The following is a 27,743-nucleotide window of genomic DNA, read 5'->3' as shown; positions in this document are numbered from 1 at the left end:
TCTTCAGTGTTCACATAAGCTGGTTAGCAAAAGATCTCTAAAAAAATATGCATAATTTTGACAAGTTAGCTAGCATGATCTGACTAATGTCACTGTTTACCTATAGGTGCATCATAACAAACATGCCTCACATTCAACCTACATATTAAGTTTCAAGCCCAGTAAAACTGTCTAGTAAAGTGTGTGAATATTAATTAAGCAATCACTAATGTGATATTAATTTAAAAACACCAGGTACATTAGTTTCATATTATACCATGAAACATGAAAAGCAGAGAGACAGGCATACCTCCTCAGACTCAAGAGGGTTTCCTTCACTGGGGAAAGGAGCCATTTCCACCATCTGAATCTCCACTGAGCTCTCCTGTAAAGCACCGTTACACACACTGAATAATGCACACGGTTGCATCCGTAGAGTAATGCACACTGACGGCCAGAGAGTAATGCAGTTACGCAGACCTGCACTGGGGACAGTTCCTCCATCTCTACAGACTCTATCAGATCCTCCTCCTCAGAGTCCTACAGACAGAGGAGAAATCAGCAAAGAGGAACACAGAGAGAGCAGTTATCCCACAGTGCTTTTCAGCTTTGGGCAGGAAATATGCTGGTGCTGGTGAGCACAGACAGGGAGTGAATGAGAGATTAAGGACTTGCCTGCTTTGTGGATTGGAAAAGGACTCTGGGTGTTCTGGGAAGGGTTCTTTTCACTCTGAATGACACCACCTGGAAGAGAAGCGGGGGTCAGTAATGGTCAGGGAAGGACATGCAGACAGGTAACAGCAGTGTGCAGCACACAGCAAGACAGGTAAAGCAGTGAGACAGGTACATAAGTAAAAACTGCAGGCAGGGCAGTGTACAGTCGTGGCAGATAAGTAGTCAAGGCAACAGTCAGATGGCCAAAAGGAGAACAGTCAAAATACTAGCAGGGTAATCAGACTCACCCGTTTCTTCTTTCCAAGGGATCTCCCTCTCTTTATTTGACCACCTGCCTCACCCTCAGTCTCCACAGACACCTGTAGAAGGCAGGAGAAGGCAGCAGACATGCCCTCTTGCTGTCAGTGTGATGTCTGATCAGAGTATAGTTGTGTTCAGTGTATATTTTGGAGAGAATGCAGTTGGCATTACAGCATCTCACCTGTACATGTGGCATAAAGCACTGTTAATATAGTTATCTGTACTGAGAAAGCAGTGTCAGTATCATTACCTGTACAGGTGGAGTTTGCTCAGCTGGTTTTGGGGCTTTTCGGAACATTCCGCTGAGCATCCCTCCTTTCCCCTGAGACAGAGCAGGACAGAGGAAACAATTCACATATGAATGGCTAAACAGACAGAATCATAATTTGCAATAGTACTTTATGCAGTTGGAAAGAAACACTGTTTTGACATACCTTTGTGGTGTTGCTGTCAGTAAGATTGTCATTGCTGGCTGAGAGCTCACTGTGTGTAGAAAGGTTGTCCTGAGAGAGAAAAACAGGAATCTGACAGGTCTAAACACAGACTGATTCAAGCAATGATCTGCATTCCCATAAATAGCAGAAATCAAAGGAAGAGTCCCTCCTACCTGTGCAGGCACAGAATGTTCAGAAGGTTTGGGGGATTTTCTGAACATTCCTTTAAACACTCCTCCTTTCTCCTAGACAGACAGTCATGAAAGGGTTCTATAGGAATAAAAATGCCAGTCCAGTACAGACAGACAGACAGACAGACAGACTCACCTTCGTGTTGTTGTGGTCAGTCAGACTGTCATTGCTGGCTGAGAGCTCACTGTGTGTAGAAAGGTTGTCCTGAGAAACAGAGCTTAATTAGCACAGGATATTCAGGTAACCACTTACTGAACAGGTAGAATACAGAAGTAATATAGTTACCTGTGCAGGTAGAGTACGTTCAGCAGGTTTAGGGGATCTTCTGAACATTCCACTCAGCATCCCTCCGTTCCCCGGCGGGGGGGGGGGGAGAGAGAGAGAGCAGGTGAGCAGTAGGAATGACAGAGTGAGCAGTGTACGTTAATAGCTGAACCAGCAGAATCACGAGAGAAAAAGAGAAAAAGAGAGAGCGTAGGGACAGAGACAACAAGCAGTTGATACATGAATGGCATCAGCAGTGGTGCTGTAAGCAGTTGGTAAGAAGCAGTGATCTGTAGATTCACAGCAGCACAGACAGACTCACCTTTGTGGTGTCAGTCAGATTGTCATTGCTGGCTGAGAGCTTACTGTGTACAGACACACTGTCCTGTGAAGGCAAATGTCAGTTAGTGTGGGATATCCTCCCAGCTGAACTGTATGAGGTACAGTAGTTTCAATATTGTTACCTGTACAGCTAAAGTACGGTGTTACTACACTTACCTTGTAGTTGCAGCAACATTATTACAGGTACAATACAATATTAATAGTTACCTATGCAGGTACAGGCTTATATAGTTACCTGTACAGGGAGAGTGGGCTCAGCAGGTTTAGGGGATTTTCTGAATATCCCACTGAGCATGCCTCCTTTCTGATGGGAGAGAGGGAATAATATAGAGGTGAGACTGCAATTTACAGAAAAATGGCAGAATTAACAGGCTGACTGACCTATGCATGCAGCTGGAGAAAAGGGTGATTTGATCTGTACATTAATGACTGAACAGTCACACTCACCTTTGTGTTGGTGTTGTCAGTCAGACTGTCATTGCTGGCTGAGAGCTCACTGTGTGCAGACAGACTGTCCTGAGAGAGAAAAACAGGAATCTGTGACTTGCAACCACAGACTGGCGATTTTAACTGATCCAGGGAAAGAGCATCAACATCAACTGCAGAAATCAAAGGAAGGGCCCCTCTTACCTGTGCAGGTGTAGAACCTTCAGTTCTACACCTGCACAGGTAAGAGGGGCCTGTTTGGGGAGGTTTGGGAGATTTTCTGAACATTCCACTCAGCATTCCTCCTTTCTCCTAGACAGACAGTCATGAGAGGGTTAATGTAGCCTGTTTCTATAGGAATAAAAATGCCAGTCCAGTACAGACAGACACAGACAGACAGACACAGACAGACAGACAGACTTACCTTTGCGTTGTTTTCAGTCAGACGTTCACTGTGTGCAGAGAGTTTGTCCTGAGAAAGGTAGTGTAGTTAGCACAGGATCCTAACACTGACTTGCTTTTACCAGTTTGTGACTCTCTTACACAACAGCTTGGCCGCCCTAATGATGCTTACTGGATTAGCCACAGGCAGCTGGAACACTCTGATAAGACATTCCACTTTGTTTATAAAACACTGCATGTGATACCATTCATCTCCCAAACAGTGAGGAGAGGTCACGCAGTCAACAGATCAAACAGCACCTAATAATCTCAGCTCAGTCAGAGCACAGGACACATCTCTCTGACTTCTAAGTTTTTTTATCAGTTTAATTGACAGCAAACCAAAATTGTCTTTCATTATGGCATTTTAATTGTAACAAATGTACCCTAGAAGCAAATTATGTAATGAGATAGAGACTGCTACTCCTTTCTCCACACAACCACCACTAGGATGTTAAGCATCTAGTGACCAAGATGATGACCCAGCACTAGGTTGTTATACATATTCAGGCGGTTTGGTTGTCAGCAGCAAAAGCAGGGAAAAAGACAGGCTTTATAATAAAGTTACTCTGCTCTTGGTCTGGCAGAAATCAATGCTACAGATGCCCACTTTATTCAACAAGTATAGCAGCAGTCTGTTTAAAGCCCAGTCATTCAGTAGTTTTGAAAATGTAACCACAGGCTTTGATTGGGCTTTACATGTGATTCAGAGTAATGGTTATGAAGCACTGAAAATCACATGCATCTACTGCATTCAGATCTTTGTACAATGGATTTTTTGTTATTCTGAAGTGAAGAGAGGAATTCTCTACAGTATGGTTAATATCCTCACATGTTGCAGTGGCACATCTCACTTCCATGGTTTTTTTGTCTTACAGACGGCTGCAAAAAGCAAGCAGCAGAAGCAAGATATGGCAGCGTTTTATCAGTGTGATATTGACAGGGAGTCACTGATGTTTCAGACTGTATGGCAGTAGTAATATAAATGATCTGAACAGGTGGAGTAGGGAGCTGTGGTAATATTGTTACCTGTTCAGGTAGGAATTGTTCAGCAGGTTTAGGGGGTTTTCTGAACATTCCACTTAGCATCCCTCCTTTCTCCTGAGAGAGAGAGAGAGAGAGAGAGAGAGAGAGAGAGAGAGAGAGAGAGAGGGAGGGGGGGGAGAGAGGGAGAGAGAGAGAGGGGGAGGGGGAGAGAGAGAGAGAGAGAGAGAGAGAGAGAGAGAGGGGGGGGAGAGAGGGAGAGAGAGAGAGAGGGAGGGGGAGAGAGAGAGGGAGGGGGAGAGAGAGAGAGGGAGGGGGAGAGAGAGAGAGGGAGAGGGAGAGAGAGAGGGGGAGAGAGAGAGAGGGAGAGGGAGAGAGAGAGGGGGAGAGAGAGAGAGTGGGGGGGGGAGGGGGATGAAGGGATACGTATGGAGCCGGCACTGTATTTTTTTGAAAAATGGCAGAATTAACTGACAGATTGAGCTACACCAGCAGCTGGAGAAAAGGGTGATTTGATCTGTACATTAATGGCTTCACAGACAGACTCACCTTCATTTTGTTGTTGTCAGTCAGACTGTCATTGCTGGCTGAGAGCTCACTGTGTGTAGAAAGGTTGTCCTGAGAAACAGAGCTTAATTAGCACAGGATATTCAGGTAACCACTTACTGTACAGGTAGAATACAGAAGTAATATAGTTACCTGTGCAGGTAGAGTTCGTTCAGCAGGTTTAGGGGATCTTCTGAACATTCCACTCAGCATCCCTCCTTTCTCCTGAGAGAGAGAGAGATGGAGGGATGGGGGGGTAAGCATAACAGATAGAAAAGACTCTGAGCAGTGTACATTAATGACTGAACAGTCACACTCACCTTTGTGTTGGTGCTGTCAGTCAGACTGTCATTGCTGGCTGAGAGCTCACTGTGTGCAGACAGACTGTCCTGAGAGATGGAATCAGGAATCAATAGGTTACAAGCACAGACTTGTGATTTTAATTAATCCAAGGAAAGACAATCAACATCAACTGCAGAAATCAAAGGAAGGGTCCCTCTTACCTGTGCAGGTGTAAAACCTTCAGGCTTGGGGGATTTTCTGAATATTCCACTTAGCATTCCTCCTATCTCCTAGACAGTCATGAAAGGGTTAATACAGCCTCTTTTTGTGGGAATAAAAATACCAGTATAGACAGACAGACAGACTCACCTTTGGGATGCTGTCAGAGAGATTGCCCTGGGTTTTTGATGGTTCACCATATACAGACTGACTATCCTGAGATGGAGAGTTTAGTTAGCACTGGAAATACAGTGGTAATACAGTTACCTGTATAGGCAGAATGCAGAACAGTGGTCTCTATTTACCTGTACAGGTGGAGTGGGCTCAGCAGGTTTAGGGGATCTTCTGAACATTCCACTGAACACCCCTCCCTTCTCCTGAGAGCAAATTCTCTTTTATCAACTAAAACACATCTGTAATTGTGAAGCTAGAGCAGCATCTCCCACACAAAACCAGAAACAGTCCATATATTTTTACATGTAGTAAAAGGCAAGAAAGGAGGGAACATACATTTCCTTATGTACAAGTGAGGTCGGTGTGTGTGTGTGTGTGCGCGCGCGCGCATTATAGCCCTTACCTGAATGTGTTCAGGTTTTTGCTCCTCTCTGCTGATGTCATCATGGTATTCCAATTCACTGCCCAATAAGCTCACCTGAGAGAAAGTGTCAGGCATGAGACCAACCAAGCAGATTGCACCTCATATTGAGCCTTCACTGATGACATCATTAAAGGAGGGACTGGGAAAAGATCACAACAGTTCTCACCCGAGAGGATGCCTTCTCCTCATATTTCCGGAACATTCCAGATATGACACCTCCTTTGTTCTGAGAAAGAAAGAGAGATACCAAGTGGGCTGTATGTCCACACATTAACCACATTCCACCAAACCCCACCTGCACACTGCCCAAACCCCACCCACACTCTGCCCAAACCACACCCACATCCTGCCCAAACCCTGCCCACGCTCTTCCGAACCCACACCCTGCCCAAACCCCACCCACACTCTGCCCAAACCACACCCACACTCTGCCCAAACCACACCCACATCCTGCCCAAACCCCCCCTCTGACCTGTTTGTTTTCAGAGCCCTTCAGCTCCTTTGTGTCAGTGGAGCTGGGCTTCTGTGGGGGCTCCTCACTTTGGGGCTCAGGTCTGGCCTCTGTGTTGACCTGCAGAGGAGGCACAAGGTAAACGCTACACCCACATGGACTAGTGCTCCCCGTCTTCATCATCTTCATCTTCACCTTTTTGAGTGCCTCAGCTGCAGCCCTGATCATATCAACTCCCTGTGAACAGACTGAACACCCTGTGACACAGAGAACTGCTGTAGACCTGAGAATCACACACACTAAATTACACACACAAACACACCTGTGTATTGTCAGGTACTTTATTCTCACTGGTGTCCTCCCCCATCTCAGTACTGGTGTCTGTTACATAGCTCTGCAAGAGACAGAATGGTTAGAGGCTTTGGTAACGCCTAATGTGGCCTCAGATGAAACACAACTAGGAAAGAACATTGCTATTCATTCTCACAGTGAAGGTGGGGGTCTTCTCTTTAGGAACCTTCCAGAACATCCCGACAAACCCTCCTTTCTCCTGAGAGGGAGAGACAGATGAATGCACATCTGTGTGAAGCTCAGTGTTAACAAGGCAGTTATGTTTCTCTCTGCATTATCTGGCTGATTAGAGGCTTGGAGAGTTTTAACCTGCATTATTTAGTTTATTTACTTGTGCCAATATACTTACTTGCCTGCATGTACATTCCTTACTCTTTATGTTTTGTTTTATACAGTATTTTTCTGTCAGCTTTACCATTTGTTTCTCTTTTCTGTGAAAACATAATTTTATCAATATTTTCTATTTCATACCTCCTTTGTTCCAGACAGACACACAGACTCACCTGTCTGGTTGGTTTGCCTTCTAGTCCATGTCTGTCACACACCTGTTGGTTGTCAGTCTCCTCCCTCTGATCCTCAGTGTGCTCTGATTGGTTCGTTTCTGCGTCCGTCTAAGTGGGAGAAAGTTATACAACCTATTAACACAGCACTAATGGGTTACTAGGCACGTTTCTCTGATTGCTAGGTGTATTAAAGGCTGAAACTCAGTAGAGCCAATGACAAACTGAAGGTGAGTGAAACCATTGTGATGAAACGTAAACTTGGGGAAGTCTTGGTGACAGTACTGATGCTGCAGTTTGTTCAAAGAGTCAAAACGGTATATAAAGTCAAACAGTACATAAACCTGGAACAAATGCAGTGATTCTGGCTAAATGCAAGTCCTTACATTTTCAAAACCACTCAGTGCTCTATAGGTTAATGCCCTGTGAATTCAGGAACTGCCATCAACATGCAGTTTGAAAGAGCGGTCATTAATAAACAGTTTATCAAATAGACAAACTTGTATCTAAATATCCACCTATCAATGTTATATGGTGTGTAGAATAAAAAAAATACCAGACAGAAAGTGCATAAATATTCACATATTTAGATATACTTCCAAAATGATGCAAACTGATTCATACATGTGCCGTTTCCTCTAACATGTACTTGAGGGATGTGCAATTTCTGCCTGCATCTGAAACATTATGCATATAGTGGACTACAATGACAGCGATAATGGTTACACATGAGAATACTGCAGATGTTTGCTGTCCTGTACATTTCTTCTGGATTTTACCTCCTTCTTACTATAAATGCCATCACAGCAGACTGCCTGGTAGGTCTCCAACATGCCACTTTCTTTCAGAAGTGTTTGCCTGTTTTCAGGACGTGTACACCCTCACGAGGGCCCCAGACACACTCTTTGTTCATTAAACAGACACAAGCTAAAATAAGACCACTTATGTTTGGTGACCTTCGACGCCATAGCTAGTGATCTTGGCATCACTGTGATCCGGTGTTGTATGGATCATAGAGGTGTTCACACTGTTGTTGCTCTTTTTTGCTGATGGAAACAGTTGGAGTTCAGCAGCAGTAGAGGTACCTGTGAAGGAGCAGCCCTTCACTCCACCCCAACAGACTAAATGTTAATTGTTTAATTGTTATTGGTTATTTGGATGTCGGTTCAATTGAGGATCCTCATATTGTCCATTTTCCATCTTGTAAAGTAAGCGCTTTGATCGATCAGTTACAACTGAAACAAGTTTCATGTTTGTCTTGATTATTTAATTGTTTTGTTAATTGTCTTGTCTGTCTGAAAACCAGTTAAGTGGTCACACCTGCAGTAAATAGGGTCGTTATATACAGGTGTGTGGCCACACAGAGGAGTTCAGATTTCTGGAAGCCATTTTGTGCGATGGTGGCTGTAGACTGGTTCTCCTGTGTTTGCGAGTGGGTTTTTAAATAAATAATTGTTTTTTTGTAAAGTTTTACTTCTGCTAATTTATGTGTAGAGCATTAGCCAGCTCTGTCGCAGTACCTGCACTGTAGATCTGAATGGATTGACTTTCTTCATCACTCCCTTCAAAATGCCCAGGTTCTGAAATAGATACTTCAACATATATTACACACCACAAACAGCAGAGCCACAAAAGGTCCTTACTAATGAACACATGCAGAATGCCACACACCTCCATAGTGTTGTCATACCTGATTATCTTTCTCCCTGCCTCCCGTCTCCTTGTCCTTTTTATTTCCAGACAGAGAGGGATGCTGAGGAGAGAGCAGAGGTTACCTCAGGTCACAGTACCGTGACAGGTGTCAGCACCTCCACGAGGCAGAAGCACTCACCATGTCCCAAGGCTGCTGCTCACTGGGAACTTCATTGTTGTTCTCCTGAAAATCACCACAGTCATCGTCACATTCATCACCACCATGAAGCAGCACAGCTCCTGCAGTGACGGGGGCTGCACGGCATAGTGACTAAATTCATGCTGCTACACCTCTGATGGACGGTGAGAGTGAATGTTTATCACGGTGTGACTGCAGGCATGAGTACATGTATTCCCGTCAGCATACCTGCATGTTGCTCAGGTTTGGCTTTTTCTGTTGGCTGAATCTGACTGTGGTGTTCAGACCCTGTAGTAAGCACAAACAGTGTGGAATTACGGTCTGGTGAAGCAGGAAGTAACTGGCTGTGTGTGTCACATGGCAGAGAGATTTCCAGCTAGCCAGATGTGGATTTCTCAACCTGGGAGGCAGAAAGGGATGATGTGGAATAAAACTCAAACCCACCCACTCCACACAGGACTTCCCTTCACCTTTTAGTGATGTCAGATGAAGCTCAGGGGCAGAGGCTTACCCCATACATGCAACCTGAACCAGATTAATGTACAAGCACTGGGTGTGGGAGTGGGAGCTCCTACCTCAGGGCTGGGTTTGGGTGGAGGGTCCGGAGGTCGTCCTTTAGGGCTGGATTTGGGCAGAAGTGACTGATCTGAAGGGGTTCTCTCTGCTGTCCCTCCCTGGATAATATTCCCATTGGGCTTATAGGGAAAGAAATACTTAAGATTCACAAACACATACAGTCTCCCAATGCAAGAAGAGGTGCACATGTACACACATCCATCATTCCTTTTACTGTGACACCACCTCAAACTGTAGGACCTTCTGGACGAAGTGCAGGGCTTATTTAAGTCAGATTTAGTCACGTTTCATTCAGGTGTAGAAAGACACCTCCATAACTTTTCCTGTTCAGTTACATGCAGGGAGTCTGGGAATCCAAGTGGGATGCGGCAGAGGAGAGGAGCTAAGCCTACAGCAGAGACGCCAGTGAACAGGCAGGTGGGGGACTCACCTCATACGCTGGTTTGGGGGGAGTCTGGGGGGGTTTGGGCTACAGGAGGAGACAGAGAGACAGACAGAAAGCCCCTGAGGAAAGCTGCACAGAGGCCTTCATATTTCACAACTCATTAAACCTGCTGTAACATCACTTTACTACAAACACAGCCCTGCACAATGTAACACCAAGTCAACAGGCATGAGTAGGACTGACTTCACTGGTAAAATGGGCAGATTGTAATAGCTTTTTAGGGCAGGAGTGATCTGTAGCCCCTTATACTGCAAACTGGGCATCCATCAGCACCGGCCGATTCTGTGAGGTGAGAGCGGTTCGAGCTCATCTGTTTGTGTAGCTGCAGCTGTGTGCAGAGTAAGGTGTCAGTACTCACCCGATTCGGTTTCACCCGTTTTACATTGGCTGGCACCATGCACTGCTCCATCTGATCACTGCAACGCAACCAGCGTACAGTATGTTACCACTGTGACAACCGTGCAACTCAACTCTCATTGTAAAAAGACTCTTCACTTGAGCCAAAGTGAACCCTTCACCAGCTTCATTCTCACTGCTATTTCATGAATTCCCAAAGGCACAGAGCCTGTACAGCGTGTGAATAACCCTGCTGTTCAGCTGGAGTTAAGGTAAGTAAAAGTACTGCATTGTTTCAGTCATGATTCACACCCAGCAAATCAACTCCAGTGCTCCAGCAACCGGTGGGTCTGCACTCTGCACTCCTTACAGCATTAAAATATACACATAAGGTTGTATTTTAGTTTGATAATAGGAATGCCAGTATTAGCCAATACTAATTTTCCTTCAAAAAAATCATTGCAAATGTACTGACCACCGGAGGGGTACCCAGCCTGGTCTACAGCTCCTGACCATTACGAAGGCTTTCAACTATCGCTGAGCATCTCAGCTGCCACCAGCCGGCGTAGCTGTGAACTTTCCATTTTCTCAAATGCTACAGGTTAGGAAAGAATCTATATGCAGACTAACCGTATCTCGTGTTTACATTAGCCATCCACACGAGCCATCATTTGCTGTCTCTGTTTAATTAACGTGGTGAATGCGCGTTCTGGGCTCTAAATGTCCCGGATCACGTCGTGTCTGTACGTACTTTGTATGCGGCTTATTGTCTCCGTTGTGACTGTTCTTAAAATATGAACTTTAAATACTCTTTCGACACCATACAAACCTAGTATTACCGTGGAACTCGGGATGAGAAGCGTGTGCAAAAGCGCTCTCACAAACACTCTGTAATGAGACATTAAACGTGCTTGCGCTTACCTCAATTATTTGGACATTCATGCGTCGACCCTTTTAACAGAATATCATGTACAAACACAACCACACCCGTTCGCTTTTTGTTTGCAACAAGTTAGCGACTTTCGAAAGAGTTCAGCAGTTTCAGCAACATTTAAACACGGTGCCACACACACACACACACAACAGAAACTCCAACTCGCCGTTCGCAGTCCAACTCATTTTTGTTTTACGTTAAAACACATCCGCAAATAACGCGGTTTTCGCGATGACTCACAGCTTTTTCCTTCGGGGGAACCATGAGAGGGAAATGCGAAACTCGGAAAACAGTGTCCTTCCCACTTGGTGTTATCTGCGTGCGGGTGAAACGCAGCCGCGTCGTGTCCAGCGCCTCTGATTCACCTGGAACAGGGCGTGGTTACCTGCAGCACCAGCTTATGGCGTTACTGTCAGCGCCAGGCGAGGAGCTTCATGGTACTCATATTAATATGTGCCTCCAGTTATTTTCTTCCGCGGTGTTTCTTTTAGCTAGTACTCATAAATCGCAGTTATTGATGGATTACCAGATAACGTTACATCTGGAAAAGTCGGGCTGTAATGTTAGCCGTGACACGCACCACCCCAACCCGACCGCGACCTCCTGGCATTTAGTCAAACCTACGCGCATCTCGTGCTCGGTTTTGCATCCCGTGCACATTCCTACACCTCGCGCCCGTTTCCCACACGAAAACACACCGCTAACACTTTAGCGTCCAAGGGTTAGCTCTGACTTCATGCTGTTAGTTTCACTGTTGTCAGTCCTAGAGATCCTATTCTGCACGTTTGTACGTACACGTTGCTGAAGTAACAACATTAATTTTAGCCCAAGGTTCAGACGCTTTAAAAATGCAACAGCATCATATGGTCACACATGAAACACTTTCATTTGAAAATACTCCACACGTTGTTAATATATACTTTATTGGTTTTATTACAAGATTTTCATATTTTTCTGTCAAATACCTTTCAATACCGATCCTGAAAACTGATAACAGAAGTCCCAACTACACAGAAAACATAATTTATTAAGAGCATAACATTAATAAAAAAAGCTAAAACTAAGTTTAAAAATAAAACTTTCAATCACTTTATAAAATATCAACTTCTCAGGGTTTTCAGGATAAAAGTAGACTACAGCAGAAAAGAAACTGAACTGCACATGCAACCTAACTGTCCAAAACAAAGTCCCCATTGTGTGTGTGTGTGTGTTTTGGTTTGTCCAAATCAGAGGACGATAGCCTGTCAATGCACCCATGGTGGAGTGTCACAAAAACAAAACTCAAGCTTTAAAAAAATGTGCAAACCTTGTAAGAACATTTTGTGTCATTCTATAAATAAAAAATTTAATTCCTGACTTTCCTCAAACTGCATAACAAGAAATCATGTAAGTACATTTTCAAGTGAAGATTCTTATCCTGAACAGTAATGTTACATAACCAGGTCACACCCACACCTGATTAGTTATTTAAAGAACAGAAGAATTAGGCAACGAGGGGTGATTCACCTAAAGGGGAATTACAAGAGGATTGTGGGAAGGCAAGCTCATGTGAGACCAGAGGATTGTGGGAACACAAGTTCAGACATGGCAGGAGGAGGACTGTAGGAAAGTGAGTTTAGGTGCAACCAGGAAGACTGTAAAGCTGAGATTGGACGAGGCCACAGGAGGATTCTGGGAAAGTGGGTTCAGACACCGCTGCTGGCCTCCTGCAGCTCCTCTCGGATGGTGTTAAGCTCCACCAGCCCCTCATGCAGCTGGTCCGCCACCTCCCGAATCTTGGCAGCAAACTCCGTCTTGGCACCTTTCTTCAGCTCACGGGAGTCTTTGGCTACAAAATAGATGTCCATGCCGACAAAGAGGCCGGTGAGCACGCCGGTGGCCAGGCTGGCGATCTGCACGGCCCTGGCGGCGGTGCTGCCAGCCACATTGGCGATCTGGACCACGCGCATGATCTCCCCGGTGTTGATGAGGATGGCCTTGCCAGCCATGGCGCCGTCCTCGTAGATGTTGGTGAGCACAGGGAAGTCCTTGTTGTAGGCGTGGTTCTTCATCTTCACCACGTCATACTTGCGCAGGTTCTCAATCCCCTGCTTGATGAATTTCATGCACTTGCTGATGTCGGCCATCTTGGCCTGGTAGTCCTCGACGATCCTCTCCACCTTCTTGCGGTCCAGGGAGTTGTTGACAGTGTTGGAAATGCTGGCGGAGGCGGAGGTGAGGCCTCCCGCAGTGGCCACGCCCAGCCCCACGGCGGTGACAATCAGCGAGGTCCCCATGGTAACGGGAGCGAGGGCCAGGCCGGCAATGGTGGCCACCCCACCGACCGCGCTGGTGGACCCGCCCGTGATGGCAGCAATCTTGGTCTTCTTGTTGAAGCGGTCGATGCCATCGGCGATGCCGTGGAGGTCGATGACATGCTGCCACAGGCCCTCGGCCCGCTCCGTAAACAGCTTGTTAAACACACGGATCCCCTTCTGCACCTTCTCTGCCGTCACCGCAAACGCCCTGAGGACCGGGGAGAGGGTTAGTACTGTATATACACACACTCCACACTTTCCACATGCTGACTGAACATGGAAGCAGAAGCAGAGAGGAGGGACACTTACTTTGCTTCTTCTTTCTCAGTCAGATCCTCCTCTTCTGGAGGAAGCTCATCCCATTCTGGGGAGAGAGCGCGAGAGGGAGAAAAACACTCACACAAAGCAAACACACACTTGAGGAATGTCTCTGGTAGAGGTGTGTGTGTATGTGTGTGTGCGTTTGTGTGAGAGAGAGAGAGAGACACTCACGTTCCACTGTGTTCCACCATTCCATCAGGCTGTCAATATCCTGCAAAAAAATGTCATTCAACTGCTGTCAATTATCTACCAATGGAGATGGAATGGATGGATATGAGAGTGTGTTGGTGTGTGTGTGTTGGTGTGTGTGTGTGTGTGGAGGTGAGAGTGTTTTGGTGTGTGTGTGTGTGTAGGTGAGAGTGTGTTGGTGTGTGTGTGTGTAGGTGAGAGTGTGTTGGTGTGTGTGTGTAGGCGAGAGTGTGTTGGTGTGTGTGTGTGTGGGTGGATGTGAGTGTGTGTTGATGTGTGTGTGTGTTGATGTGAACGTGTGTTGTGTGTGTGTGTGTGTGTGTGTGTGTGTGTGTGTGTGTAGGTGAGAGTGTGTTGATGTGTGTGTGTGTGTGTTTGTTGATGTGTGTGTATTACCTCCTGCTCTTCCTCCCCCGCAGCTCCATTGGCACGAAACTCCTCCAACTGGGATAACAAAGACTTCGCCCTGTCGCCACCCTTTGAGCAGAGGGAGAGATTAGCTCTTCTAACCCTTTCAAAACTGTGCTAACAGCACCCCTTGTGGGCAACACAGGCAGTGCATGGAAAAGTACTGCAGCGGAAAGAGCCTTCCAGAACAGGTTTGGACACATAACTCTTCATTTGCTCAGTGAAACTGACCCATTTTGTAAAAAAGTGAACAATGTTAAGAGAGGAAAAAAAACTGAAACCCTTTATAAACAAGACAAAAAGAGTAGCATTGTTTTCAAACCAGCTTCCTCAAAGAGAAAATACATGAACACCCTCACTGAAATCCCCAAACACAAGGCAAGCCCCCTCCCCATGGCTCCATTCCACCTGCCCCCCACCCTGTCTACACCGGTAACGCTGCTCAGTAACCTTTGCTTTGACGCTAATGTGTTGCAGCTGCTCCCCTTGCAGTTACAAAAATCTTTGTAGATCTTTAAAATCTGCCATATGCCCCTCCCCCATCCTGCCCGGGAGGACAGACACCCGCCGGGTGGTGGGGTGTGGGGCGCACAGGAATGTGGGACAGCTGAACACCTTCACCATGTGACTCCTTACTGATTCAGGGCTCTGAGGAACAGAACTGGAAATTCCTGCTCCTAAACCAGTTAGTCCAAAACTGTCAGTCAACTCTCTAATCTCCCACAGCTGAGTAAAACAACACATCTCATTCCCAGCAAGAATTCGCCAGTCAGCTGGCTGGAACTGGCTGGAATCAGCCAGAATCAGCCAGCCGGAACTGGCTAGAATCAACCAAAATCAGCCAGCCAGAACTGGCCAGAGTCAGCCAGAGTCAACCAGAATCAACCGGCCAGAGTCAGTCAACCAGAAATAGACCAGCTGGAACCGGCCAGAGTCAGCGGGAGTCAATCCAGCAGCCAACCACAAACAGCTGGAATTAGCCACAATCAGAGTCGACCAGTCAGAGTCAGAGTGGGTTAGGCTGCCTGTTCTCGTACCTCTGCAGTTTCTGGGGAATCACTGCATGCAGCTCCAGGAAGATTTTCACTCTTCTGCTCCATCAGCATTTTACTCTGGATCAGAGAGTTAATAAGAGTAGTTACTGGCACTGGTTCCTGTGTTATATTTCACACCACACAGATGCGAATATACAAGCAGGTTAAGCACGCAAACAGCAGTACCTTGGCCCCCTTGCGTGGCAGGAAAGGGTTCCTGGCTTTCTTTCCCTTCTTCTGCCGCTGGGAGGGGAAAAGAGAAGAAGGTCAGAGCGAGAGAAACCAGAAGAGAGAGATAGCAATCAAGATAGAGAGAGGGGGAAGGAGGGAGGGAGTCAGAGGAGAAAAACAAAAATGTCAAAGGAAAAGAAGACAGAAGTGAATCATTACTGTTACCATATTATTGGGTAAAAGAAGTAGCAGTTTAGTATCTGACGAATGTTACAGTTCAGTGCGAGCCAGGTGATCAATAAGCAGGTACTCGAGAGTGAAATACCGTTCTCCCGGCTTTGGGTTAGGGAGAGTGAAATACCGTTCTCCCGGCTTTGGGTTAGGGTTAGGGAGAGTGAAATACCGTTCTCCCGGCTTTGGGTTAGGGATAGGGACAGTGAAATATCGTTCCCCCGCTTTGGGTTAGGGTTAGGGAGAGTGAAATACCGTTCTCCCGGCTTTGGGTTAGGGTTAGGGAGAGTGAAATACCGTTCTCCCAGCTTTGGGTTAGGGAGAGTGAAATACCATTCTCCCGGCTTTGGGTTAGGGTTAGGGAGAGTGAAATACCGTTCTCCTAGCTTTGGGTTTGTCCTCCATTTCCTGCTGCTCCTCTGCCAACAGATCTTCACTTTCCTCTGAGTGTCCATCCTCACCTCTCTCCTGGAACACACATACAATCAGCATGCACACACACACACACACACACACACACACACACACACACACACACACACACACACAAACAGTCAGCACATACACAACCACAGAGAGACACACACAGTCAATACGCACAGTCACTTGGTCTTTAAGGAGGACGTTTTCGTAGATGGGGCCATCTTCCACGGGTTCATGTTCACTGTGCTGAAATTACAGTGATGACAGTTACAATTACTGTGAGCTACGCTGTGTAGAAACACTGTATTTATTGTAAGCTGCACTATAATATGCGCACATTGGATTTACTGTGAGCTATAATGGATGCTGTGTGTGTTACCTGAGTGATGAGCACTAATGGTTTCTGAGGAGGACACTGGGCCTCAGCCTGAGAGAAACAGAGCCAGTGTTAGAGGGGGAGTGAGTGTTGCTTGTCATGCAAAGAACGCATTTTGTATCAGAAAAAACAATTGTGGGGGGTGCAGAGTGGGACCTGTTTTGGCTGGTCGGGCTCCTGCATACTTTCAGTATCCGCACCCACCTCTACTCTGGCTTCCTGAAACACAGTCACCTTCATCATCATCATCATCATGCCCACCACCACCACCCTACACACTCAACACAGATGCTGTGCTCTGCAGGTCCAGCCTCACATTTAGTAAGTAAAACCATCCTGATGAAGATCATACTGCCGCTTGACCTGCACTGGCTGAAGAATTAACATTTTACAAAATTTCTTAAATGTTCTTTTTTAATTTTGTTTGTGCTCCCTGTAGATTCTACACAGGTCGTTCACAGGTCACAGCTAGCCTCTTCTACTGACACACTGAGATAAGCCCTATGGGTACCAGGCTCTCACCTGGGGACCAACTCCTGTTTCTGTGTTTCAGAAGGTGCTTCAGTTCAGTTCTCATATGCAGCCACAGATCCTACCATTCTGACTAGGCCTTCAGGTGCGAAACTCTAGCAGCATCACTAATCACACACAAAGCAGCAGAAATGGCATAAAACAGGAAAATGAGCAGAACAGAGCAGGGAAACGTGTTTACTTTGGATGCAGAACGAAACGGATTCAGTTTGGACATGGCTCCTACCACTGCATTCTGGGAGGGGAAGAGAAAGTGGCACAGTCAGTCACACAAAGTGACAGACAGAGAGACAGACAGACACACACACACACACACTTGTGACATACTTGCTTCTGTTTTGGCTTTTGGTCACAGTTGGTGTTTTTCTCTTCACAGTCCAAGTCTGTCTCCTTCTCCTGAAACAGAGTTAAATAAGTGGCAAGTTCAGTCCTCCTCTCTCTCTGTCAACTTCCTGCTCTGTGAAAATGCTGCTAGTATCCGCCAATGTGAGATAGCTTCCCCATTCGCACTCTCATCACCAAGCACTATGCTAAGAGTCAGCACACAGTCAACACGAGCGCTATGCTAAGAGTCAGCACACAGTCAACACGAGCACTATGCTAAGAGTCAGCACACAGCTGCAGGCAGGATTCCCAGCCTCTTGCGGCTCCTCTCAGGAAGGCTGGAAGAGGTCGTCTCTTCTGACTGCTAAATGCCTCTTGCAGGGAATGATGAAATTTGCACCACCCAGAAAAAGAGCAGTTCCTCTGCTGGTCACATCTGCATCAGTTCACTTCCTTATTCCAGTGTCTGGATCACTGATTTTTTTAACACTTTACCCCCAAGAGTGAGGAGAATCATTGCAGTCCCTTGTTTAGGTACAGTGTGAAAGAACTGAAATTTCATTACCAGAACAAGAAAAACAGGCTGATTATTCTGCCCAAAGGCTCCATTTTACGGAACACTGTCAGGCCTGTTCTAGAACACTCTGAGGGTCTCTGCTTCCACTGCTGGAAAGCTCCTCCGTGCATTTAAAACACTTTCAGTGCAAAATACATCCCAATGGCTGTGTGAAAATATAACTTTATTACCTTTAATTTCCACCCGTCATCATCTTCTGCTGACAGAACAACCTGAACCTTTCCATACTGCACATACTAACTCAGAGAAAATAATCCCAGACAAAATAATCTTGCTTGACATTGTTATTGCTCACATGTAGAATGTTCTTTTCCATGATTTTTTTTGTTTTTTTTAGTATTAAAATTTAATTTGCAAGTGGTTTGCTCAAAGCTATAATTTTATTTCTTAAAATACTTATGCAACTTCCAAGCAGGTTGCTTCACCCCTGAGATTAGGGTTAAAGTGAGATGCAGGTGGCCTGTGAGCTGGATTGATGTCTATTCCTCAGAGTCGTCTGGAGCTGGATCGAGTGGGAGAGAATCTGATGCCTCTAGCTGGGCCAGCAGCTCTGGGTTCTGCTAAAGCACAAGGGCCTGAATCCCTTCCATGAACCATCTGCCGGGCAGTTCCAGATTGGTCAGAACTGAAATAACCCTGGCTGCTCTTTTGGTATGTGGCCTTTCAGTCTCTGAAATGACTGTGGCTTCCTTAGGACAGACAGAAGACGCTTACCTGGGCAGACAAACGGAAAGGACTCAGGAGACCGTTCATCACTCCATTCTGAGAGACGAGAGGATGGAGGGAGGGAGTAAGTTAACCAGTAAACCAGCAGCCACATACTGAAACACTGCAGACAGACACAGGAAAGACATCAGACAGACTGACAGACACACCTGTTTTGCTTTTGAATGCCGTCCTGTGCCAGGTGACTTCTCACAGGTGTCTGAGGCGGGTTCCACTTTATCTTTATCCTGACGCAAAAACAAAATAAGAGACACTGTGCTGTGTGGTTGCCCTCTGCACATCACATGTGAGGCCCCCCTGCAGCCAGAGACCCAGTGTGAGTACACCACCTCAGGTTTCTGAGGTTACATGTCAGTGGGTTACCTGGGAGACGGAGCGGAAAGGGTTCCTGAGAATCTTCCCCATGACCCCGGACTGAGGAGAGAGGACAAGTCAGTGACGCGCACACACACTCGCACACGCACAGAAATACTTGCTATACACTGCATACAAACACAGACAGGCCTTCAGCTGACTCACCTTTGAGCTGCTCTCAGACAGACTGTCACAGCTGAGGGACAGATCACTGTGGAGAGAGAGACTGTCCTGCCAAAAAGAAGACAACACTATGAGGCACCTACAGGTGCAGTTACCCCTGCAGGTTAATTACAACATAATGTAGTGGGCCATTCTTCTTAACAATAACAAATGATTTTATTATGACATTAAATATATCTGTGCAGGCTTACACAATGCTGTGTAAAACCAATTACCCTGTACAGCACAGTAATAAATACAGCTACCTGTATAGGTCGAGTGCACTCATCGGGCTTCGGAGATCTTTGGAACATTCCACTGAACATCCTTCCTTTCCCCTGAGGGGAGAATAAAGACAGGAAGGCTGAAAACTTGCTTTTTATATATATTTTTCAGGGCAGACAGAATCATATCTGCAATGGTACTTCATGCTATTGGACAGAAACACCATTTACCTCTACATGAATACAGACATCTGTACATTAATGGCTACACAGACAGACTCACCTTTGTGTTGGTGCTGTCAGTCAGACTGTCATTGCTGGCTGAGAGCTCACTGTGTGCAGACAGACTGTCCTGAGAGAGAAAAACAGGAATCTGTGAGTTCCAAACACAGACTGGCGATTTTAACTGATCCAGGGAAAGAGCATCAACATCAACTGCATAAATCAAAGGAAGGGTCCCTCTTACCTGTGCAGGTGTAGAACCTTCAGGAGGTTTGGGGGATTTTCTGAACATTCCTTTAAACACTCCTCCTTTCTCCTAGACAGACAGTCATGAAAGGGTTCTATAGGAATAAAAATGCCAGTCCAGTACAGACAGACAGACAGACAGACTCACCTTCGTGTTGTTGTGGTCAGTCAGACTGTCATTGCTGGCTGAGAGCTCACTGTGTGTAGAAAGGTTGTCCTGAGAAACAGAGCTTAATTAGCACAGGATATTCAGGTAACCACTTACTGTACAGGTAGAATACAGAGGTAATATAGTTACCTGTGCAGGTAGAGTTCGTTCAGCAGGTTTAGGGGATCTTCTGAACATTCCACTCAGCATCCCTCCTTTCTCCTGAGGGGGGGGAGAGAGAGAGAGAGCAGGTGAGCAGTAGGAATGACAGAGTGAGCAGTGTACGTTAATAGCTGAACCAGCAGAATCACATCAGCAGTGGTGCTGTAAGCAGTTGGTAAGAAGCAGTGATCTGTAGATTAACAGCAGCACAGACAGACTCACCTTTGTGGTGTCAGTCAGATTGTCATTGCTGGCTGAGAGCTTACTGTGTACAGACACACTGTCCTGTGAAGGCAGATGTCAGTTAGTGTGGGATATCCTCCCAGCTGAACTGTGTGAGGTACAGTAGTTTCAATATTGTTACCTGTACAGCTAAAGTACGGTGTTACTACACTTACCTTGTAGTTGCAGCAACATTATTACAGGTACAAGACATTATTAATAGTTACCTATGCAGGTACAGGCTTATATAGTTACCTGTACAGGGAGAGTGGGCTCAGCAGGTTTAGGGGATTTTCTGAATATCCCACTGAGCATGCCTCCTTTCTGATGGGAGAGAGGGAATAATATAGAGGTGAGACTGCAATTTACAGAAAAATGGCAGAATTAACAGGCTGACTGACCTATGCATGCAGCTGGAGAAAAGGGTGATTTGATCTGTACATTAATGACTGAACAGTCACACTCACCTTTGTGTTGTTGTTGTCAGTCAGACTGTCATTGCTGGCTGAGAGCTCACTGTGTGTAGAAAGGTTGTCCTGAGAAATGGAACTTAATTAATACAACATCTTCAGGTAACCACTTACCTACAGGTAGAATACAGAGGTAATATAGTTACCTGTGCGGGTAGAGTTCGTTCAGCAGGTTTAGGGGATCTTCTGAACATTCCACTCAGCATCCCTCCTTTCTCCTGAGAGAGAGAGAGAGAGAGAGAGAGAGAGAGAGAGAGGGAGAGGGAGAGGGAGAGGGAGAGAGAGGGAGAGAGAGAGGGTGTGAGAGAGAGAGGGGGGGGGGAGAGAGAGAGAGAGAGGGAGGGAGAGAGAGAGAGGGAGGGAGAGAGAGAGAGAGAGAGAGATTGTGCCAATTCAACATACTACAGCTCTCTTCAGTTTTCTATCTCCTCCTCCATCAGTTTAATCCATTTACTTTACCTGCATGATAAACACTACAGAATTTACACTAATTCACCCACACAGCCAACAGCTTTTGCACAGTCCATCAGGTGTCTGCTCCCCCCGTGTCAATACAGCAGCCTGCAGGTGGCTTCACTTCCCGCTGCACACCGTTGGGGTGACCTGTCCAGATTCACGCGACACCCGCAACCTCTGCGTAACACCTGGATAGAGGGCAACGCCCGCTTTCCCCCCACACAAGCCCACAGCACACCCAGCCCCTGTTATTCATGCCAGATTGCAGTTTCAGCCACATCAGTTTTTGGTAACCAAAGCATGCAGGCAGCCAGTTTCATGGCAATCCAAAAACACAAGCACCTGGGCACAAGACTTCCTGCCAATACAGCGCTGACTATGTGGCTGAATTACATAAAACCTACTACATCAAACACTTTCATAAACATACTGTCTGACCACTACATGAGTGCCAGTGAGCTGCTGTTGGGACTATGAACACCTTCTGCTTTATCTGTTCTTCATCCAGAGTTCTGGCTCTACAAGCAAATCTGCTAAACTGAGGCTGGAAAAGGCTACTTTGAGCACATAATATTTACAATTTTCGTGGAGTTGCTGGTGATGAATTTGGGGTTTTCTCAGAGTGCAAGTATGCTAAAAGCTAAAGCTGTACGTTTTCTACAGCGTGAGAAACTGCAGCACTGTGGGAATGGCATCGCAGTCACTGGGAAAATGGAGAGAACTTTCTACCTCAGTCCTATTTTCTGAATAACTGAGGTCCTCTCATTGTTATAAACAGAGAGGCAGACATTTGCTGCGCTAAACACACGCGATACACAAACACCTGTGGGCAGCTGAAGGGAGATCCTTCCTCTCCCAGAAATGTCCCTCTTCCTCACTCACCTGTTTCCTCTGGCCCTCCTCGGGCTCCTCCTCCAAACCCACGTAGTCGCGCCCCCTGTCCTAAGGCGCACAGATAATCAGAGTGAAAAATCCGGCCATCGCCCTCGCTGTTTACATAACATACCGAAAAATTATTTTTGACACGCTTGCCCTGCCGCTTAACGAGATGAACCGGTGAACGACAAATTGAAAAAAATATTTGTTAAGCTCTGTAAAGTAACGCTACAAGAAAAAGCGTTTTACTTCTACGTCGTTTTTGTTTGTTAGAGTAATATGGTCTGAAGTTCTTTGTGTAAACGCCTTTTCTGTCCCGTAAGTTACCCTGACGGCATTACCGCCAAACGGACTTTAAAGTAGTGCAATGCTACCGAAAAGGAGTTAGTGCACATTCAGGCTGATCACACGCAGCTAATGTGTGGAATTTCAGTTCGGACAGAGTCTCAAACCGAAGGCGACGCGATTTACCATACTTCCAGCTCCAGCTGGTTGTGTATTTGTTCGGAAAGAGTTGGCTTGGCAGCCTAATCGCTGTCTCCTCTAAACGCTGTTACTCCCCCTTTCTGTTGCTCTCTCTTTTTGAAAAGTTCACGGTGAGAAACAGCCTTCTCTCTCCTCTTCCACCTCCTCCGTTTTGTCTGCCACCGCTCGCTGTGCGCGCACACGGCACACCGGCCAGGTGAAGTCCTCGGTGCCGGAGGCGCTGTCTCGCTGGGCGGGGCCCGTGGGTGCGAGTGGAAAATAACGGCGCCGTACACGCTGGTAGCTGCACACGCGTCCTGATGTTCGTAATGTATTAAGTCAAAAGCGTCAACGCTGAATTAAAAAGACCCTCGTTTTGACAGTGATAATGTAGCAGGATACGCAGCTGTAGTTAAAGTGGTAATAGCAGAATTGACAGTAGTAGTATGTAGTGTGATACTACTAATAATGATAATAACAATAATAAATTACACCCATATTGCATATTCTCAAAGCATTTTACTTGAAGTTGGGGACTCGCCTCAATCACCACTAACTGACCACTTCTTGATTATCATACATTCAAGGGGAAACTTATTAGTTCTTATTATTTATTAGGAACTGGACTATGTATTTATGAAATAAAATACACTATGCTGTATACAATACAGTATGCAATACAAACACACTGCTGTACTGACGAGGAATGTATCTAGCAGGAGGGATGAAGATCAAGTTTTAAAACAGAAACATCTATTAATCTGTTGAACTGTTGATGCAAAAGAAATGTGTTCCTTGAGTAAATTACTCAATAAATATAGGCATCATTGACATTCTTTTACTCCATGTTGTTTTTGCTTATTCTTTTACTCCATGTTGTTTTTGCTTATTTTGTTTTTGCTTATTAACTACCCTCATGCAAGTGTTTCACCTGTTTAAGTATATAGTATATATTCATTCATCTGATTAAACAGGAACAAAAGCATGATATGAAAGACAATGAATGCATTGTAGGCTACGTCTGTATTTTATCCCTTATAACTCTTTCAAATCTATAAGTCTGTTTTAGATGTGCTAGGAAGGTAAGATTTCTCAGGCATATTTCTGAAGTCGTGGCTCTTCAGTGTCCTCTGGTGGGCCCATGTGGTAGGCCCTGGATGACCTGAGTAGGTTGGAGCAGCCTTTGTGATGTTTGCTTCGTTGCTTTGCCCATCAGTTGTGATAATTCCCATTCAAGGCCTATGGTACCTGTATTTATATATTTTATCCTTAAAATTCTAATTTTGGAGCTCCATGACCATTGATTCCAGGGGCTTTTGATTGGTCTGTGAATGTAATGGCCAATCAATATTGAGTTCTGCAGCGGAAAAGAAAGAAAACGGGAAAGTCTCTCTCAAAGAGTCTGCAAGCGTTTTGATTCCGATGAGCTTCTCTTTCACAGGACATCCCATTCCCATACACATCAGTATCAGCATGCTTCTCTTTCACAGGACATCCCATTCCCATACACATCAGTATCAGCATGCTGCTCTTTCATAGGACATCTGATTCCCATACACGTCAATCAATTCAAAATAAAAACCTCCAATCACAGGTAACAATGTCCTGCCTTGTACCTTTGGAAATTTTACCTTGATTGCGGGGACCATGATGTACAAATCAAATTTCTTCCTCCATTTCATTCAGTGGTACACTGATGTTTTCTTGCATTTAAATGGTTGCACTAGCATCCATTTTTGCTTTGACCAATTTTGGCACCATACAATAACTACTGTGGTATGTTAGTACCATCTAGTGACATCAACTGGAACTGCCATAATGCCCATGGATACTGTCTTCTGAATTGTGAAGGAGCTTTCCTTTTACTATAGCCGTTACTCCAGAAACACAGTCATAAACTCCTTTTAACATTAAACCAATTCCAGCTGTACGGAGAAACCCAGGAGTGAATGCAGTGAATAGAGCTCCAACAGTGACTTCGGCTATTCCTAAGAAGAACAAAGTAGGACCTGTTCTACAGAACCAGGGCTTATTAGAGAAGACTAGGTCCAAACCCAGCGTGTGGAAATCAAGCAGCTCCCTCTTAACCTCAGGTGTGGGGTTCTTAACCAGAGAGAGCACACTCCCCTTATTCATTTCCACACTTGTCCCTTTCTCTCTAGCCTCATTTAGTTTTTGAATTGTTTCATCTATGTTCTTCCCTATGCACTTGCATTCTTGCTTCTGTCTGAGCCTTTAAGGAAGATTGGCCATTAACAGGATTTATTGTGGATGTCACTATATTTTGTGTGGCCGCTAGATGCCGTGTGAAGTACTCCAAGGAACCTCTGGCCTTGTAAGTCTTCCAGAGCTTGGGTAAGGTTGTCCCTGCTTCTCTCCATCATAGTTTTGGTGAAGGCACAGTTGTAGAATGCAATAGCTGCCCAAGAAGGGTCAGCACAGATTCCTTTTCTGAATGCTTTCTTTCAATTCACCTTTCAGCAGCTTGTTTCCCAAAGATACAGAATGTAGTGATGGGGGATTGTTTATTCTGCACTTTCTGCCAGGCAGTTTCAATATCAGCTGTTAATCGTCTCTTCAGGTGTTCCAGTGGTTCATCATCATCATAGTGCATCAGCAGCCACATCCCCCAGTACTCATTCATTGCTGCCACCATTTCATCACGGGTCTTGACATCTCATAGAGCCCTGTAGATCTTCTGCAGGAACTTGCGGTATTCAGAAAACAGCATCTCTTTCTTCACTGTTTTTGGGATATCATCCTTAAGGACACGAGACAGCCTGAGGTTTACCAACAAGTCTCTAGCCTGCTTAGCCTTTGTTAAGTCAGCTTGATCTGTGCGCATGGCAGACTTTAATGCTTCTGGGAAATGTGCAGAACAGACAATAAGCTGAGCGGAGCCTGGACCACCCTGTCGAGCAGTATGTCCAAAAGCCTGCTGCTCCACTCTGACATTTTCAGGCAGGAACGTCTGTACCACAAACAGTCCCCCTGCATCATTAACATCTGGGGTTACCTAAAGATCTGTGCCATGGCCTGCGAGGTTTGTAGCAACAATCACATCTCCTCCGTCAAGACATTTGTTGATGCTGGCGTTGTCCATGTTATTACTAATGTACAGTTTCAGATTCTTATGTGGCACTGACACTTTGAAAGCATTGTAGATGCTTTCATCTTGTTTTATAGTCTCACATATGACTAACGCTGCTCTCTGACCCCTGCAGGAGGTGGAATGGACTTGCTCCATAACCACACTCTGGATCGTTTGCATCCATTTCTGATTGGAGGCAACCATTTCAAGCATCTTAGGCAGCAATGGGAGGAGGGATACTGGTCGGTAGTTCCATGGATTTTTCGGAAGGGGTGAGACACAGCCAGGGATCAGGGAGGAGATGTATGGCAGAAGTGCAGGAGTGGGGGGACAGGGTGTAGTGGGAACAACTTAAGCCCATCTCAGGGAAAACTTAATAGCACCGACGGCCAGGGGCTTATATCCACAATCATCAAAACTGGATAAACACATAATCAACCCACAACAACTTTATTTTGGGGTTACATTCCAGAATAAACAAAACAAAAATTTGAACAAAAAAGGCTGAGGTGTCAAGTAATTTGGGAAGCATTCATGGCACAGGATAATAAAGCTGACCTTTACTTTGGAGCAAAATAATATGAAAGTCACATGGTTTCATTATGTACTTAGAGCAGCGTATAGGCCGTGGCGGTAATGGCCGGGGGCTATCTCAGATAGATTACCCCATTACTGGTATCTTATCATCTAAATGCTTTTACAGCCCTGGTATCTGGAGAGTGAATTTACTCAAGTTTCTGTTTGAGTTGATCATTAACACTCCTTTAGTCCATATTGTTTTTGTCCATTTTAATGTAATATAACATCGTTAACATTACCTGTACTCATTATGTCTGTAATATTTACTGAGTTATTTATGGAGACCGGAGAGTGGAGAGATTTATGGAGAGTTATTAATGGATTCATTATTCCATTAAGAGCCACAGAGCTCCGGGGCTCAAGCACAATTCGGCCATTGCTACGACAGCACCCTCTACTGGGGACAGCAATGATCATGCCCGGGGGGGGGTTGGGTTCCAAGCAGGACAGCACAACACTGCCCACATTCACATCAGTGACAGAGATCTGCATGAGTCTGCATGGGGTTAAAGGGGGTTTTAATCACAAGATATTACATCCTTATTCCAGACCGGAACCAGAGAGGTATCTATAAAACCATTTAATACTTTGGATGAGTAAGACAGAATTCTCCTTTTCTCTGGTCATATGCACTCTCACAGCCAGGAAGATTCCAGCAAGGAGCAATGCCTCTACAGTTAAAATTCGCTTGGACTCCTCAGTGTCCATGAAATGGAAAGTTCCCGCCCACCAACTGAAGATCAAAGCAAAGAGGAAAACTAGCACTGCAGAGCAAAACCTGAAAGTTCATCAAGAATAAGTAAGGTTTTCTCCTGTGTAGAAATAAAAATCATCAGGGAGGGACAGTCACAATCAGGACTGAATTTTATTTTATTCAGAAATAACCCATTAATTTCACCTCACAGAATCACAGGCTCTACATTACAGACAGAGCAGGAATGTGATTCTGGCTTCCAGACAATTCCAAAGAATTTACTCCAACAGGTCAACCACCCCGATCGTCATCTATGGATTACCATTATAGCTCCAAAAATCAAAACCTTCACTCAAAATCACCCTTTACCCAAAACTCACTCAATATCACCCTTTACCCATTTTTTTTTTACCTTAAGGACACAACTGAAACTCCAAAGACATTACACAGGAACCACATTATAGATTTAGCAAAAAATGAATTATTATTCTCAATTTAACAGGAGAAACTTTAAATGAAACAGATCAGCCCTAAAAGCGTGTGTGTGTGTGTGTGTGTGTGTGTGCACGTGTGCATGCTCTCACTCTGAGCCTTGTGTGTGTGTGTGTGTGTGTGTGTGTGTGTGTGTGTGTGTGTGTGTGTGTGTGTGTGTGTGTGT

At 45.4% G+C, this 27,743-nt stretch overlaps 2 protein-coding genes across 3 annotated transcripts in view; both read right to left on the bottom strand.

Annotated features, from left to right (window-relative positions):
• Positions 1 to 11,454, bottom strand: part of LOC118771460 — a gene marked incomplete at its 3' end in the record, with an annotated part of 50,209 nt that extends 38,755 nt beyond the window's left edge. The window contains exons 1-20 of the mRNA XM_036519468.1: positions 11,347 to 11,454; positions 10,195 to 10,252; positions 9,822 to 9,860; positions 9,391 to 9,510; positions 9,044 to 9,103; positions 8,816 to 8,860; positions 8,675 to 8,737; positions 8,505 to 8,564; positions 6,988 to 7,095; positions 6,621 to 6,683; positions 6,456 to 6,527; positions 6,155 to 6,253; positions 5,849 to 5,908; positions 5,662 to 5,736; positions 5,390 to 5,461; positions 5,235 to 5,300; positions 5,087 to 5,155; positions 4,904 to 4,972; positions 4,737 to 4,808; positions 1,716 to 1,784 (exon numbers count right to left, since the gene is read on the bottom strand). Coding sequence (XP_036375361.1) covers positions 1,716 to 1,784; positions 4,737 to 4,808; positions 4,904 to 4,972; positions 5,087 to 5,155; positions 5,235 to 5,300; positions 5,390 to 5,461; positions 5,662 to 5,736; positions 5,849 to 5,908; positions 6,155 to 6,253; positions 6,456 to 6,527; positions 6,621 to 6,683; positions 6,988 to 7,095; positions 8,505 to 8,564; positions 8,675 to 8,737; positions 8,816 to 8,860; positions 9,044 to 9,103; positions 9,391 to 9,510; positions 9,822 to 9,860; positions 10,195 to 10,245 — 1,332 coding nt within the window. The remainder of the gene's footprint in view (positions 1 to 1,715; positions 1,785 to 4,736; positions 4,809 to 4,903; positions 4,973 to 5,086; positions 5,156 to 5,234; positions 5,301 to 5,389; positions 5,462 to 5,661; positions 5,737 to 5,848; positions 5,909 to 6,154; positions 6,254 to 6,455; positions 6,528 to 6,620; positions 6,684 to 6,987; positions 7,096 to 8,504; positions 8,565 to 8,674; positions 8,738 to 8,815; positions 8,861 to 9,043; positions 9,104 to 9,390; positions 9,511 to 9,821; positions 9,861 to 10,194; positions 10,253 to 11,346) is intronic.
• Positions 11,455 to 12,603: 1,149 nt separating this feature from the next.
• Positions 12,604 to 22,916, bottom strand: apol1 (apolipoprotein L, 1). Of its 2 annotated transcripts, XM_036518854.1 has the most exons (27): positions 22,728 to 22,916; positions 22,263 to 22,322; positions 21,071 to 21,142; positions 20,922 to 20,990; positions 20,710 to 20,778; positions 20,455 to 20,517; positions 20,221 to 20,292; positions 20,071 to 20,139; positions 19,921 to 19,992; positions 19,738 to 19,806; positions 19,497 to 19,568; positions 19,234 to 19,299; positions 19,078 to 19,128; positions 18,864 to 18,941; positions 18,703 to 18,750; positions 17,415 to 17,483; positions 17,269 to 17,322; positions 16,713 to 16,775; positions 16,560 to 16,607; positions 16,358 to 16,426; positions 16,133 to 16,225; positions 15,542 to 15,598; positions 15,359 to 15,433; positions 14,310 to 14,390; positions 13,896 to 13,935; positions 13,713 to 13,767; positions 12,604 to 13,611 (listed from the first exon to the last, which is right to left on the bottom strand). In XM_036518854.1, exons 1-27 carry the CDS (start codon positions 22,728 to 22,730, stop codon positions 12,792 to 12,794), a joined length of 2,457 nt encoding a protein of 818 aa, XP_036374747.1. In that variant the 5' UTR covers positions 22,731 to 22,916; the 3' UTR covers positions 12,604 to 12,791. The 2 variants fall into 2 exon arrangements, with proteins under 2 accessions (XP_036374747.1, XP_036374748.1); XM_036518855.1 differs by lacking the exons at positions 19,921 to 19,992; positions 20,071 to 20,139; positions 20,221 to 20,292; ... (1 more) ...; positions 20,710 to 20,778; positions 20,922 to 20,990.
• Positions 22,917 to 27,743: the final 4,827 nt, after the last annotated feature.

The sequence above is a fragment of the Megalops cyprinoides genome, chromosome 24 (genome assembly GCF_013368585.1).
Source record: "Megalops cyprinoides isolate fMegCyp1 chromosome 24, fMegCyp1.pri, whole genome shotgun sequence".
In the NCBI taxonomy this organism is placed as follows: domain Eukaryota; kingdom Metazoa; phylum Chordata; class Actinopteri; order Elopiformes; family Megalopidae; genus Megalops; species Megalops cyprinoides.
Note: the sequence above shows the minus strand (reverse complement) of the source record. Positions and strands in the feature narration are given on the sequence as shown.

What these genes read in the sequence shown, in the direction of transcription:
- apol1 (XM_036518854.1), bottom strand. An exon ending in AACGAACTCTACCCGCACAG is followed by an intron (nt 20,991 to 21,070) that starts GTAACTATATTA and finishes TCCATTTCTCAG; the next exon opens with GACAACCTTTCTACACACAG. An exon ending in AAAAGCCAAAACAGAAGCAA is followed by an intron (nt 17,323 to 17,414) that starts GTATGTCACAAG and finishes TTCCCCTCCCAG; the next exon opens with AATGCAGTGGTAGGAGCCAT.